Here is a 15,916-nt window from a genome sequence, read left to right on the forward strand (position 1 = left end):
AAACGATTCATCTAAATTTGCTGGGGGGGGGAGGGTGGGGGGGGGACTTGAAAGAGACAACAAAGCGATGATAAACATTATTATCAATAGTGTAAATTTAAGAATAATCGTCGACATATCAAGCAGTCTCTCGAGCTATGGATTTTAATTAATTTTTTATCAAAGAATTTCGCCGCAATTATACATCTTTAATGATTCAGATGCGTAGTGATGGGAGGGGAGGGGGGCGGGGCGTACATATGTCCCCGGGCGCCGACCCTCGGGGCGCCATAATAAGCTCATTTTACCTGCTTTTTTAAATTATAAATATAAAAAATATATGGGGGGGGGGGGCGCCAAATTGAAAGTTTGTCCCCAGGCATCGTGAGGGGTCGCTACGCCTCTGTAATGATTGGAGAAAATAATCGGCCTTGACAAGATTTTAAAATAAAAGAAAAAGAAAGAAAACACAATTATAAATAACTTTTTATAAATAATTTTGGCGACAATTTTTTGGCTCACTATCTCCCTCCCCAAAGTTTCTTCCAGGCATCTCTTCGCCCCCCCCCCCCCCGAAGGAAATGGAATTTATATAGAAAATATATACTTTTGACAGTGTCCGCCCCTCCGGAAATTATTGTCCGCCCCCCCCCCCCCCCCCCCCCCCCGAAAATTTCAAGTGCCCCTCCTGGAAAAAAAAGTCTGGAAGAAACACTGGCCCTCCCCCCTCCACCCTCCTCCCTTGCACATTCCCCTTCACAGCACACTATACAGTCGAATGTCGTGTCGATGTTTGCAGGTTTTACGTGCCCCCTTAATTTGAATCAACAAGTCACGGAACTTCAATAAAATTTGAAGTTGTGCCTATCGTTTACAATACAGCTGTTGGCTTGGGTTTTTAATGTTTGCCGAAGGGTGTGTCCTCAAGATAATAAAACCACCGCTACAGTATTTTTCTGCAAAGCAAGTGTTTCAAACATCATTCAAAAATTAAATTTTTAAAAGTATGGTTGGATGGTCGCCCCCGAAAACGACACAGTAAGTTATCTTTTTTTTTGTTTCTTTATTGAAAAGAGAAACTACTTAAATTTATATTTAAGGAGTCAATTCGCAAAACTTCTTAAGTCACTGTAGATTATTATTATTTTTTGCGAATAGACATACAAAAAATACTCCATTTAAGAAATCAATTGTTTTTACTGTAAAAATGTAGTTATTAAATATAACTTTAAGAATACAAATACTGTAATTAAAATTTAATTTAAAATGTATTATGTATAATCAATTCTGTTTTCGAAGAGTTGTCTTAGCAGAATTTGCAAGAGGACTTATTTTTAATTTATATTCGTAAACGAGGGAGGGGCAGGGGGAGAGGAGAGGGGGGGGTGTGGGCGTGAAGGTGGAAAATTAGAATTAATGGCTAAGGTGTGACGTCATCCAATCAATACACGTTTAAGAAGCACAAAAAAAAACAATAAAAAATCGATCCAAGTGCCAATAAAAGGCAAGATAACTGATACAGACCAGGAAGGACTGTAATTTGTTTACGTGTTACTATTTTTAACTGTGTTGTTATTGTCCCAGTTATTTGGGTTTACAAGACGTAACTGCGATTCGTGTAGTAAGCGAATTGTGCAGAATAGGATTTGTGCTGTGTGGAATTTGTGCTGTGTGGGATGCGTATAGAATGGTATTATCGCTGTGTTGGATTAGTGTTGTGTGGGATTACTGCTGTGTGGTACTTGTGTAGTGTGGGATTTGTGTAGTGTGGGAAATGTGCAGTGGGGGTGTGTAGGCCTATATACTGGGATTAGCGCTGTGTGGGATTTTTTCAGCGTGTGTTTTGTGCTGTGTTAGATAATTGATTTGTTTACATCAAGATGCATTGTAGTAAATCGGAGAATTTGTTCGAACCAGATTTTTCTGTTAAAACTGTATTAACATTTGTGCCTTAAACTTTTAGTAGTCTTGAAGTGACTAATATAAGGAGGCCCTATATTTGTTAACGGATAGTGAGTAAAGTAAAGTGTTCTACTATCGGCGTTGAATACGTATTCAACTAGTTGACTGATATAAGCCGGCAACAATTTCAATATTGTTTACTTTTTATATAGGGTAAAGTATAAAGAAGCCTGATTTTTATACTCTAATAATTGACTTATAAAAGTAACATACTATTTCAATCTCGTGAATTATCTACTACATGATTAATTCAGTAAACCAGACCGCTGTCATATAAATAACCTAATATTTTACAGGCGTAATCTAATATTTGATAGAGATAATCTAGTAGTTGACAGATGAGAATATACGTATTTGTCTAATGTATTATTTAATGTTACACATCTAAATACGACTTTTAAAACCTAAAACTGGAATCTTATTTCTTTATTAGAAATATGACGCCCACAACTGATATAAAATCACCAGAAAAAGATGTGGTTATCATCAATGAACCGGTCGACGCTGAGAAAAAATATCCATCTACGGTTGCCAAACTCAACTTATTTTTCATAATTGTATCTGGAATCATTTAGTGAGTAACCGTAGTTTTGATTACTAATAGGAGAGAAATAATTGCTTAAAACATCACACGCACACACACCACACACACGCATTCATATGTCAATTATTTTCTAATAAAATCCTGCTAATCACCTTCTTAAAAGTACGTCATTAACTCAATAACATACATTTAAAAGCAATACAAAGTTTAAGCGATAGTATAATCGATAATTAAGTGGACGGTCTGGTCAGTTGGTAGAGCGCACGACATTTAAAACCAAAGTCTTTAGTTCGTGTCTCAGCCTGTAGGTCGCCCCTGAGTCCACCCAGCTCTAATGGGTACCTGACTCACGACAGGAAAAGTAAAGGCGCCTGGGCATAGAGCTGACCACACCATTCCTTTATGTAAAACTGTAAAAAAAAAACAGATAATTTCTGCTTCACCTGCTTTACTGATCGCCAGGTGTGAACTGGGAACTTCACTTTTTTTTTAACTTTCATCAATTATGTTTACCTCCAGAGTTTCTTCCAGGCATCTCTTCGGGGGGGGGGGGGGGGGGAAACGACTAAGCCTCCCCCCCCCTGAAGAAGGTCTACCGCCCCCCCCCCTCGAACGAGATGGATTTTATATAGTAAACATACACTTTTACTAGTGTCCGCCCCCCCCCCGAAAAATGTTGACCGCCCCCCCCCCCCCAAAGAAAATTTCAAAAGCCCCCCCCCCCCCCGGAGAAAAATTCTGGAAGAATCACAGTTTACCTCTATTTGTACCAATGATCATGAATTACATATTATTTTGTTGCAGCTGGTACTTTTTTACAATCAAGTACTTATCCTATGGCCCTGAAGTCGTCCACTCCAAACAAGGTCAGAACACCATTTTATTGGAGATCAGTACACTAGACTTGTAGAAGCAACAGTACACTAGACTTGTAGAAGCAACATCACACTAGACTTGTAGAAGCAACAGTACACTAGACTTGTAGAAGCAACAGTACACTAGACTTGTAGAAGCAACATCACACTAGACTTGTAGAAGCAACATCACACTAGACTTGTAGAAGCAACAGTACACTAGACTTGTAGAAGCAACAGTACACTAGACTTGTAGAAGCAACATCACACTAGACTTGTAGAAGCAACAGTACACTAGACTTGTAGAAGCCACAGTACACTAGACTTGTAGAAGCAACATCACACTAGACTTGTAGAAGCAACAGTACACTAGACTTGTAGAAGCCACAGTACACTAGACTTGTAGAAGCCACAGTACACTAGACTTGTAGAAGCAACATCACACTAGACTTGTAGAAGCAACAGTACACTAGACTTGTAGAACCAACAGTACACCAGACTTGTAGAAGCAACAGTACACTAGACTTGTAGAAGCCACAGTACACTAGACTTGTAGAAGCCACAGTACACTAGACTTGTAGAAGCCACAGTACACTAGACTTGTAGAAGCAACAGTACACTAGACTTGTAGAAGCAACAGTACACTAGACTTGTAGAAGCAACTTATACTAGACTTGTAGAAACAACAGTACACTAGACTTGTAGAAGCAACAGTACACTAGACTTATAGAAGCAACAGTACACTAGACTTGTAGAAGCAACAGTACACTAGACTTGTAGAAGCCACAGTACACCAGACTTGTAGAAGCAACAGTACACCAGACTTGTAGAACCAACAGTACACTAGACTTGTAGAAGCAACAGTACACCAGACTTGTAGAAGCCACAGTACACCAGACTTGTAGAAGCAACAGTACACCAGACTTGTAGAACCAACAGTACACTAGACTTGTAGAACCAACAGTACACCAGACTTGTAGAAGCAACAGTACACTAGACTTGTAGAAGCAACAGTACATTAGACTTGTAGAACCAACAGTACACTAGACTTGTAGAAGCCACAGTACACTAGACTTGTAGAAGCAACATCACACTAGACTTGTAGAACCAACAGTACACTAGACTTGTAGAACCAACAGTACACTAGACTTGTAGAAGCAACAGTACACCAGACTTGTAGAACCAACAGTACACCAGACTTGTAGAAGCAACAGTACACTAGACTTGTAGAACCAACAGTACACCAGACTTGTAGAACCAACAGTACACCAGACTTGTAGAAGCCACAGTACACTAGACTTGTAGAACCAACAGTACACCAGACTTGTAGAACCAACAGTACACCAGACTTGTAGAAGCAACAGTACACTAGACTTGTAGAAGCAACAGTACACTAGACTTGTAGAAGCCACAGTACACTAGACTTGTAGAAGCCACAGTACACTAGACTTGTAGAAGCAACATCACACTAGACTTGTAGAAGCAACAGTACACTAGACTTGTAGAAGCCATAAACTGACAATGTAAAGGTCATTGCTCTGGGTGGGCTAAAAATATACCATCTTTAATGTGAGTAGGTAAGCGTGGTCGAACGGTAGAGAGTTCGCCTTCTTACCTGAAAGTCTCGAGTTCGAGTCCCTGGTTAGAGTCGCAGCACGTCCCTTGGTCCACCCAACTCTGATGGGTACCTGACTGACGTAGGGAAAGTAAAGGCAATAAACTTGTGTAACTTACAGCTGAAGTAGTGATAGACATTGTGTTGATATGAGACAAGTTGCTAACAAACAGAACTTGATTTGATTTGTTAATATTTGTTCTGAGAATAACACTCGATTAATAGGATACTTAATACTTAATAGTAATTTATTCATTACCTGTTGTATACATACTTTATGCTTGTATAGAAAAATCTATCTAAAACCTAGAACAGAAATGAACACGTATTTTATTATTCAAATATCTCTTCCACATAGAACAAGACGTCTGTTTACTATAAGAGGAACCGAACAGTGCCATTTTCCGCCATTCTTTTTACGTTTTCTCAACTTCAAATTTTTAACGCAAAGTTCTAAATTCCAACCACTAAGGCTTTTGAACCCATTGTCATATAATAATGAAACTTTCTACATGCATTGAGCATTATACTGTCAACAATACTACGCTTGCACATTCTGTTTACTTAAGTACTTTAAGAAATATTAACGTTTATGTAGCACCACCCCCTTTAATTTGTGTACATAGTTTTACGTAAAAATAATTGTATTAGAAAAAGCCATCCTAGCTATCAAAATAAGCAAAAATAGAATTGTATTGAAATAACAAACCTAAATATATAAACAGACTTCAAATATCTATTATGAGAGCAAACGTAAAAGTTTTTTAAAGTTTGAATTTTCGCTCCTTTTTGTGGTTTCCATAGCAACCATAACTGAAAGCGGTGACGCATAACAAACTTTGTTTATAGTTTTCACTCTATTAACATATGGATTAATTAAATACCCTGAAACATGTTAATTTTTTTATCTGTTGTGTCTAGCCTTAATCCCTATACTGGGCAACAACATCGCTTTTGTAGCGATCTCGCTCCACATCTTCAACCGCTGGCTTCAAGGGAGCAAACTCACAGCTGCGATCGCTGCATGTGTCTGTATAATTACATGTAAGATTTACTTATTAGACGATAGATATATACGAGTAATTTTTGTGAATTTTCTTTACAAACTGTTATTTTTTACATCTTCATACTAGAATTTTACAATAAGACATCTGTGTTAACATTTGTTGTATACGAGATTAAATACAACTAAAATACCACAAAAATACAACTAAAATACCAATAAAATAACACTGAAATACCACTTAAATATAACAAAAATAGCATTTAAATACAACAAAACTACCACTAAAATACAACTTAAATAATACTAAACCACCACTAAAATACCACTAAAATACCATATAAATACAACAAAACACCCATAAAATACCATTTAATTAGCACTCAAAATAACACTAAAATAACTTGTGCAACAGAAATACTACTAAAATACCGCTAAAATACCACTAAAATACCTCTAAAAAAACTACTAAAATACATCTAAAATGTTACTATACTTTGTATTTTAGCCACATACTGGGTAGTAGCGGTCAACTTTCTGAGTACAGAACCAGAGCAAACACAGAGAGAAGAGATGTCGGACGTTGCTTACGGACTTGAGGCCGCTGCACATTATCTTCAGTTCATCGTAGGGTTGATGATGGTTGCTGAGATAACATATATCACGTGAAAACTGACTTCATATTCCTCAAACAACATCTATATATATATATAAATATATAAATATATATATATATATATATATATATATATATATATATATATATATATATATATATATATATATATATATATATATATATATATATATATATCAAGCAGAGAAAGATGTATGAAAATCGCCTAAAAAATATTATCAAATTGTGTTCCTTTTTATCTATATTTTAATAATTTATCGTATTATTTTTTTCTTTCATGTTTACAAAGATATGTATATAGAAATGTATAATAATTTTGTATTGTATCTAGTGTATCCAACATAATGTGTTCTAATTTGGTGAAACTTTGCCGATGCTGTTTGCTGCCTAGAGCTTCTCAGCGTTTATCTGTGTACTTTGATGTCAGTTGGTTGGGTGACCTGCATAACCGATCACTGTTTTATTTGATTCAAAGGTCAGAGTGCCACAAGGGCTACACAATGCTACTCTGCTCTTCCATTTATATTCTACTCTAGTATACTATATTTCAGTGGCGTAGCGAGGTCGGGTGTCACCCGGTGCGGCACTTAATGGAGTCACCCTCCAGAGGCGTAGCGACCCTTTACGGGGACAAACTTTCAATTTTCGATTTGCATCCTCCCCCCCCCCCCCTCAATTTTTGCAATTCGCACCCCCCCCCCCCCCTCTCAAACTTTCGACGACCTCTTAAAAGACTATTTAACACTCGAATTAATCACTTAATTAAGTGGAAGTATCATTTTTTCTATATATTTTGCTATTTTTTGCCTTGGTGTCACCCCCTTTAAATGGTGTCACCCGGTGCGGTCCGCACCCCCCCCCCCCTTGCTACGCCTCTGCTATATTTTACTAATATTCTATTGTAGCCCCTTCTAAATGTTGCACTCTACAAAACTCCACATTACTAGGTAGGCTACACCTTGTTTTGTGAAATGTGGTTTCTTTAGCCTGGTGGTATTTAGTTAGTGTTGTGTTTCGTTTCGGATCGGTGTGTATTTCGTAGTGCCATGCAGCGTTGTGAGATTTTTTATTCACCTTCTGTTATTTGATAGCTGTTCTTAATTTTACAAAATAAAAACGACTGTTGTGTGTTTTGTTTTAGATTTTTTTCTGATTATTTTACCCTCGATATTTTATGACCTGAAATATTTAATTCTGTGAACGTTTTATCCTGAGAATATTTGTCCTTGACATATTTTGTCTGGGATATTATGGCATGTCACTGTATATAAATAAATAAATAAATAAAAATGGACACACACACATATATATATATATATATATATATATATATATATATATATATATATATATATATATATATATACATTGTGTATATATATATATATACATATATATATATACACAATGTATATATATTTACTTATCTGTATATATATATATATATATATATATATATATATATATATATATACATTGTGTATATATATATATATACATATATATATATACACAATGTATATATATTTACTTATATATATATATATATATATATATATATATATATATATATATATATATATATATATATATCTACCGGATGCCTAAAACATTTGCGGATGGAAGAAGGGCTTGTACTGACACTGACAAGTCTCCATATCTTAAATTCTAAACCAGATGCACATTATATCCGCTTTAAATTATTTACATCTCAATGACAAATATAAGACAGGAATTTCCAAAGAAGTCATTTTGTTGGGTTCTTTTAACATAATAAACAATAATAAAGAGTGTTATGATGCATGTTCGACTAGGGAAATTGGTGCGCATGAATATGAAAACAACTTAACTAGTATTTGATGAGTCTTTTTGCAAAAATGTCTAAGTCACTTTAGATGGTTTCTGCGCGAATAGACTTAGAAAAATATTCCTTGTTAAATAATCCATTGGTTTTTTTTTAATGTTAAGTTTTTTTTTTTTAGGATACCTTTTAGAAACAAAAAAAACGAATCATAATGTAATTAAAATTTAATTTAGAAGTCAATAAGTGCAATTAATTTTTTATTCAAAAAGTTGTCTTAGCAAAATCTGCAAGAGGACTTTTTAAAAATTAATGTTTGTGTGTGGGGGGTGGGTGGCGTAAAGTGGCGGGTTAGAAAATGGCTTAGTGTCGCGCCATCTATACAGTTGAAGAAGCAAACAAAAATAGATTATCGATCAAAGCGTCAACAGAAAAGTCAAGGTGGCTTAGACTCGGAAGGAGTTGCGTTTGTTTACGTGTTACTATTTTTAGCCATATTGTTATCGTCCCAGTTATCCAGTTTTACCAATATGTGCAGTGTGCGACGTGTGTGGAGTGTTAGGAGTTGTTCAGTGTGGGGTTTGTGTAGTGTGGGAGTTGTGTAAGTGTAGTGTGTGATTCGTGTAGTGTGGGGTTTATGTAGTGTGGGATTTGTGTAGTATGGTATTTGTGTAGGTTACATATCAAAACGATGTTTGGTGAACAAGATTCTCCTGTTAAAACTGCAGAAATATGTGTGTTAGCCTGATAGTTAACATTCACCAATCAAATTTACCTGACCTGTTTGCTGACATACTCATGTAATCAAGAAGCGACTAGAGTAAGTATTTGTCTTCGAGTTTACGGAAAGAGACTTAATTAGTTTTCCAGTTGACAGCGATGCAGTTCCAGGGGGATGTAAGTAGTTTACTAAATGACTGATTTAAGTATTCTACTAGTTTACTAATATGTGTAGTCTTCTAGTTTTTTACATTAATTCGTTGACAGCTATGTGTGGTCTATTAGTAAATAGTAAACTGATCTTTATACAAGTATAAGTAGCCAAGTGATTTGAGACACGTAATGCTCGGCTTTGATTACGACGATCCAGTAGGTTACACACGAGACCAGGGGTGGACTGGCCCGTCGGTCTACCGGAATTTTTCCCGGTGGACCCCTAGGGAAAAATTCTGGCTTGTCCCCAACAAATCGATGGGTCCAAATAAAAGGTGTTGTCGTCCTGTTTTTTTTTTTTATTGTGTTAGTATTTCTCCATTTTACCATTTCTGTTTCTTCATACCAAAGCGTCAAATTCAGGCTTTGATGGAGAAAAAATACGCAATGAAAATTAAAATCTGTGGTTTGAGAACCTTTTTAAATTTCCCCAGATTTTTTTGCCACAGCCAGTCCACCCCTGTTTGAGAGTAGAGTTTTTTTTTTTAAACTAAAGTAGTCTGCTTAAAAACCAGGAGCAACACCCAGACCTAAAACTGACGTCACATGTCCTTGCTGCCAACATGACGTCCACAACTGATTTCAAATCGCCACACGAAGAAGTAGTTACCATCACTGAGTCTGTCGGATCTGGTAGTAAAAACCCTACAAAGATTGCCAGACTCAGTTTCTTCTTTATAGTTGCATCTGTAATTATAAAGTAAGTTGCCGCAGGTATGATAACTTTATGGGGAAAATGAATGTTTAAAACCTCACACTTAAGCACATTTTATATTCACAATCTCACACTAATAAACATATGTCAATGTTTTCTTATTAACAACAACTTCAAATCACCTTCTTAAAACAACACTAATTCACTTTTATTCGAACTACTGAAGATAAAGATACTACTACGCTTGAGTGATAGTATTTTACGATTTATTATCATTGTTGGGATGGCGTTGGCGCGTGGTAGAGCACACCACATTTTAACATGTCTTGAGGTCGTAGACTCTTGTCTATAGAAAGTCACTGAGTGCACTCAGCTCTAATGGGTACCTGATTCATGTTAGGAAAAATAAAGGCGTCCGGACATAGTGCTGACCACACGATCCACTTGATCTTTCCTACGGAATGCCGGGCCCGAAACGAAAGCTTATTTTTACTTTCATTAATTAAGTCTACCTTTATTTGTAGCCATTAATCATAAATTATATTATTCTTTGGTACAGCTGGTACTACTTCATAATTCAGAGTAATTTCTATACCAGTTACGGTTACTTTGATCAACCAAGTAAGTACGTCACTGTTTCGGGGGAGGGGGGGAGGCTGTTTAGGGGCCCACAGCCGAGCATAATCAATTTTTTTAATTAAAAAAATAATAATTTTCTTTCATTTTTTAATTGGTGGTTGTTTTGTAAAAAGTACACTGTAGCTGCGGTTGGATTATCTTTATTCTATAGACACCATCCCGAGTCCTCTTTCTCCTAAAATTAAACACACACTGTTGTCGGCGAAATTCTTTTGAAAATAAATCGCAAGATGCCCCTAGATATTAAGACGACTTTTGCTTATTTATAGCAATCCATTGTTATTTCATAATGTAAAATGTTCGTTTGTTGCATTGTTAAAACTACTATTCTGTACTATTTCGGTTTTATGTACGTTTACTTCTTTTTATTTTACAAACAAATACGATAGTAAACGTGTATATTTTGAATTATCTCCCTTGAGTGTTTCACAATAGGCTTTAGAAAAAGTAGTTGTAAAATTTGGGAAGTTTTTGATTACTCATAGACATTTTTACTTTCTCGGATATACGAGAATAGAGAAAGTATAGAGAAAGTATTGTAATCGTGCACAAAAATAACATGAAATTTTGACAGTTTTCACCGTTTTACTCCTCAGTCCTTCATCACATCCGGAGTATAGAGGACTTAATTTAATCAGGCAAAAATTATAAATACAAATATATAAACGTTTTGGCGTTTTATGCGTTATCGAGTTGTAAAAACTGGACTTTGCAATTCTGTCCGTATGTCTGTGTGTCTGTGTGTCTGTCTGTGTGTGTGTAAACACGATTACTTGAGTACCGTTACAGCTAGGTTGATGAAATTTCATATATAAGTATTTTTCATATATAAGTTATATTTTATCAAAATCGTAGATCCTGATCAACTTTTGGGTGATTTCCGATAACCGGAAGTGGTACTTTTTCTACTTTGAATTTTTCAAAAGCCTATAAGCTGCGTACTATTTTAGATAGATGCATGAAATTTCACACGTAAGTAAAAGATCTAATTCTCTACCTTCTGTCAAATTTTGAGTAACTGCCGTTGACCGGAAGTAATTATTTACGCTATTTCCGATTTCTCAAAAAACGCACGTAAATTTATAAAGTACTAATAATTTCCCGCACTTTTATACACATTTTATTAGGCGTTCACTTGGTGTGGGACGAAGTGGTCTAGCGGTAGAGAGCTGGACTGCTAACCCGTTAGTCTCGAGTTCGAATCCGAGTTCAAGTCAGTAGACCGTACCTGAGTCCACCCAACTCTGATGGGTACCTAACTCCTGTTAGGGAAAGTAAAGGCGGCTGGGCATAGTGCTGACCACACTATCTCTTCATATGCCTAGGTCACAGAAACAAGTGAACTCTACTTCACTTGCCTCATAGACCGTCAGGTTTGATAGGGAAACTTTTCACTTGGTGTGCAATTCTTTTTTTTTACGAGATTCTATTCTATTATAAAAAGTTTAAGTAATTAAAAATGGATAACAAATATTGTCTATATCCTGAGTTGCCATCCCTCGTAATTTTATATTAGAATATTCGAGAAAGTTTAGGGGAGATCACTCCCGGTTTATTATAAAATGTGTAGTTGCTAAGGGATCTGTGTGAGCATCAATTTTTTCTTTGCACATTTCCTGTTTTTCTCTGTGCGCATTATCTTTTCGCGTATTTCTATGTTCATATTTTCTGTGTGCGATTTTTCTGTGTGCAATTTTCTCTTTACGAATTTTTCTATATGTGCATTTTTCTGTTGTGTATGTTTTTGTGCGCATTTTCAATTGTGCATTTTTTTTGAGAACCGTCATTTTCTTCGGACTAGCTTCCACGAACAGCGTCATTGATAGGCTGAAATTATTCGTTTTTCTGTGCAACAACATCGCCTATGTAGTTATCTGCCTGCACATCTTTACCAGCAAGTTTAGAGGAAGCAAAATCACCGCAGTTATCACTGCATGTGTCTGTATATTTACATGTAAGATTTATCAGTATTCTTTTATCTTCGTTTACAATAACTTCGGAATAGGTTATGGTTCCTAGAAATGATATGTAGGTGAAATAGACTATGACAATACTTTGTCAATGTATATGGCATAGAATACCACAATATCACCGCCAAAATACCACAGCAATACCACCAAGGAATGGTGTGACCTAGCGGTAGATCGCTTGACTGCTAAACCGAAAGTCTCGAGTTCGAATCCGGATTCAAGTCAGTGGAACTCCCGTTAGGTAAAGTAAAACCGGCTGGACATAATGCTGACCACATTATCCCTTCCTCTGCCCAATAGATTGCTAGTTCTAAATAGGAATGTTTACTTTAATTTACAGATGCCACAAAAATACCACCAAAAACCACTAATATACCACTATAATTACGAAATGACTCTTACATTCCAGCTGCTTGCTTAGTGAACCAGTGGAGTGCTAAAGCTATAGATGATGGTATAGTTGACATTGTTTATGCACTCCATATTGCTGCATATTTTATTCAAGCCATCACAGGGTTGTTGATGATCAATGAGGTGTATTATATGACGTGATATAAACTCATATACTTAAAGCAACGTGTGTTTGTGTATAATTAAATGTATACGAAGGCTTAGATATGTATATATGCAGTTGGTCAGTAGATTGTGTATTGGTCAGGGGGTCTTTCATAAATGACGTCACACTCGTAAGGGGGGAGGGGATCCGCAATTTTGTGACGGGTGTGATGAGGGACAGAGGGGGTGGTTCAGACGGTGTGGCGCAACACTTTTGCATTTTAAAAACGCAATGTTAGAAAACGAATTTTAGCCGTTTTTAGCGTTTTAGAAAACTGTTTTAATAAACGGTAATAGGAATTGATTAAAATACTCTATGTTGACAAGAGTTCAGACAAGATTTTGGAAAAATACAGTATTAATTTAAGAAAAATGCAAATGCAATTTTGACGGGGATGAGGTGTTGTAGGCTTAGGTGTGACGTTATTTTAGGGGGGTCTGGCTTTTTGTGACGACGTGTGACGGTGGGGGAAAAGCGTGACGTCACTTATGGATGGCCCGACCCCTCAGACGTGTTTTAAAGCAGTTGCAGTTAGAGATTGTTCGGTCAGGGGTCGCCAACCTGCGGCTCGCGAGCTGCATGTGGCTCTTTTGATATCAAGATGCGGCTCTCCAGCTCCTTGAACAAATACTAATAATCTTAATAAAAAAATAAAATATTTGAAATAAAAAATGTTAGTGGCTCTTTAAAACCAGGGAAATATTGAAAATTGTAACTTTTGGCTCTTCCGCTTCAAAAGTTTGCCGACCCCTATGTTAGGTGATAGTAGAGGTGGATTGGAGATTAGTTAGCTAGAAGTAAAATATATAGTATAGAAGAGTAGAAGATTGATTTGTGTTTGAATAAACAAACATAGCTTATCTTGAATTGGAGTTGCGTTTGATTTCACACATTGCGTCAGGCTACATAAGATTTAGAAAAGGCGATCCCCGGAACAAGAATATATTATAGTATACATTACGGTGTACCAAGTATATATAAAAAATCTCGTCATCGCAGTGTGCATTTAGAATCTTTTAAAATATTTTTGGTGTACAGTTTGAATAGTAAACTCCCTGAATTAAAACCTCAGCATCTCAATCGTCATAGAAAACTTGACATCCTAATAATAGGCAATAGATTTTCGTTAACAACATTATGGAAAGTAATGTTGTTGGGTATAAAACTGACACACAATCACTTTAACGAAAATTATAGCAGGCTTTGCTCACATCATTTTTGAATAGTGATCATTGATCAAGCACTGTTTTCGCCACAACTTACAACATTCATTTATTTAATGGTTATAGCCCCTGAAGAAGGGGAAACAACTCGATTGCTATTATTAGAAGGTAAACGAAATTTTGGGTACGTTCGGGATGGGAGCCTAGAAAAGGGTTACATTACAGGTCAGTTTGTTGACCCCCAGCCAACCCTCTCCGTCATAATTACTTGCAGTGGCGTCACCGGGCTGGGGTGCGTAGCGCAACGGGTGACACCATTCAGGAGGTGACACCAAAACGTAAAATTAGACGTGGTCGAATGGTAAAAGTCACGACTACTAACTAACCTGAAAGTTTGGCGTTTGGATCACGGGTTCAAGCATGTATAACGCCCCTGAGTTCACCCAGCTCTGATGGGTACCTATGTTAGGAATTGCGCACACTATCCCCCTGAAAGCCGAGGTCATTGAAATAGATAATCTCTACTGCATCTACCATAGAATGTCTTGGGCACGAACGGGAAAAGATGAAAATAATGAATACACTGTGTTGTAAGTTATGTTTGAGGCTTCATTAGTGTATATATATATATATATATATATATATATATATATATATATATATATATATATATATATAACGTGTTAGTCTACTGTATATATAACGTGTTAGTCCAGTGTATATATAACGTATTAGTCTAGCGAATATGTAACGTGTTTGTCTAGTCATAGAAATATACAACATATTGGTCTAGTGTATGATTATATAACGTGTTAGACAAAGTACAGATATAATGAATTATTAAAATGCATAATATAACGTGTTATCAGAGACGTCGCGAGGCAGGGGCGGTGGGTGCGGACCACACCGAGTGACACCATTCTAGGGGTGACACCATGGCGAAAAACTGCATGATGGATGACACTATTGGGATGGGTAGACACCTTATCGAAAAGAGCATTAAACCTACGGTGTTAAATCTAGTTATATAGAAAAATGGGGGAGGGAGAGGGTGACACCAAACAGAAGTCGATTGGAGGGGCGGGGTGATACAGTAACAGCTGGTGACACTCCACTTATTAATAATAATCGTCTCATATCGTCACCGAATCCATACCCTCTCTCGCCCACATGTATGACGTCTTTTATGGATTGATATTTTAATTAAACGTTGGCAGATTTATTGTGTTGCTGATTTGGCCAGCTAACTTGTATCGGCGATTCAGTTATTTTTAGATAATTGATCAAGGGTTAAACAGAAAGGTCAAGGTAGCATCAACGAGGAAGGACGGAAATTTGTGTACGTGTTACTAAATTTAGCTGCATTTTATTGTCCTAAAGTTATCCCGCTGTGCGCAGTAGGGTTATGCTGAAGCGTTGATATTAACTAGACCAAAACAAGACTAGTGTGGGCCCTATTGAAGACTCTCTGAACCTGATTTTTTTTCATTGGCAACTACACATATGTTTACGTTTTAAACTTGTTACATCACACATGCATCAACTCCAAAAGGGGACAGGTTTTAAGCAAATTAGTTTACTAGAGGAGTTTCTTTAGATATTTTC

The 15,916-nt window shown here is 36.5% G+C and overlaps 2 protein-coding genes across 9 annotated transcripts; both read left to right on the forward strand.

Moving 5' to 3' along the window:
• The first annotated feature begins 830 nt into the window (after positions 1-830).
• LOC131942806 (uncharacterized) lies at positions 831-6,657 on the forward strand. Of its 4 annotated transcripts, none has more exons than XM_059302736.1 (5): positions 831-1,017; positions 2,375-2,515; positions 3,290-3,351; positions 5,876-5,998; positions 6,466-6,657. In XM_059302736.1, the coding sequence occupies exons 1-5, from the start codon at positions 986-988 to the stop codon at positions 6,624-6,626; spliced, it is 519 nt and encodes a 172-aa protein (XP_059158719.1). In that variant the 5' UTR covers positions 831-985; the 3' UTR covers positions 6,627-6,657. The 4 variants fall into 4 exon arrangements, with proteins under 4 accessions (XP_059158719.1, XP_059158722.1, XP_059158721.1 ...); XM_059302739.1 differs by lacking the exon at positions 831-1,017 and adding an exon at positions 1,556-1,600; XM_059302738.1 differs by lacking the exon at positions 831-1,017 and adding an exon at positions 1,588-1,669.
• A 2,243-nt stretch (positions 6,658-8,900) lies between these two features.
• Positions 8,901-13,202, forward strand: LOC131942814 (uncharacterized). Of its 5 annotated transcripts, XM_059302751.1 has the most exons (6): positions 8,901-9,000; positions 9,055-9,292; positions 9,844-10,028; positions 10,543-10,604; positions 12,424-12,576; positions 13,002-13,202. In XM_059302751.1, the coding sequence occupies exons 2-6, from the start codon at positions 9,275-9,277 to the stop codon at positions 13,142-13,144; spliced, it is 561 nt and encodes a 186-aa protein (XP_059158734.1). In that variant the 5' UTR covers positions 8,901-9,000; positions 9,055-9,274; the 3' UTR covers positions 13,145-13,202. The 5 variants fall into 5 exon arrangements, with proteins under 5 accessions (XP_059158734.1, XP_059158733.1, XP_059158735.1 ...); XM_059302750.1 differs by having other exon boundaries at positions 8,911-9,292; XM_059302752.1 differs by having other exon boundaries at positions 8,913-9,215; positions 9,763-10,028; positions 13,002-13,201.
• Positions 13,203-15,916: the final 2,714 nt, after the last annotated feature.

Source organism: Physella acuta, unplaced genomic scaffold (assembly GCF_028476545.2).
Source record: "Physella acuta isolate Inbredline_101_S28 unplaced genomic scaffold, ASM2847654v3 ptg000426l, whole genome shotgun sequence".
Lineage (NCBI taxonomy): Eukaryota > Metazoa > Mollusca > Gastropoda > Physidae > Physella > Physella acuta.

Excerpts from the sequence above, each read along its gene's own strand:
- LOC131942806 (XM_059302736.1), top strand. The coding sequence starts at position 986 with ATGGTTGGATGGTCGCCCCCGAAAACGACACA. Across the intron at positions 1,018-2,374 it reads TCGCCCCCGAAAACGACACA|AAATATGACGCCCACAACTG; the intron begins GTAAGTTATCTT and ends TTTCTTTATTAG. Across the intron at positions 5,999-6,465 it reads ATGTGTCTGTATAATTACAT|CCACATACTGGGTAGTAGCG; the intron begins GTAAGATTTACT and ends TTTGTATTTTAG.
- LOC131942814 (XM_059302751.1), top strand. Across the intron at positions 10,029-10,542 it reads GTTGCATCTGTAATTATAAA|CTGGTACTACTTCATAATTC; the intron begins GTAAGTTGCCGC and ends TCTTTGGTACAG. Across the intron at positions 12,577-13,001 it reads ATGTGTCTGTATATTTACAT|CTGCTTGCTTAGTGAACCAG; the intron begins GTAAGATTTATC and ends CTTACATTCCAG.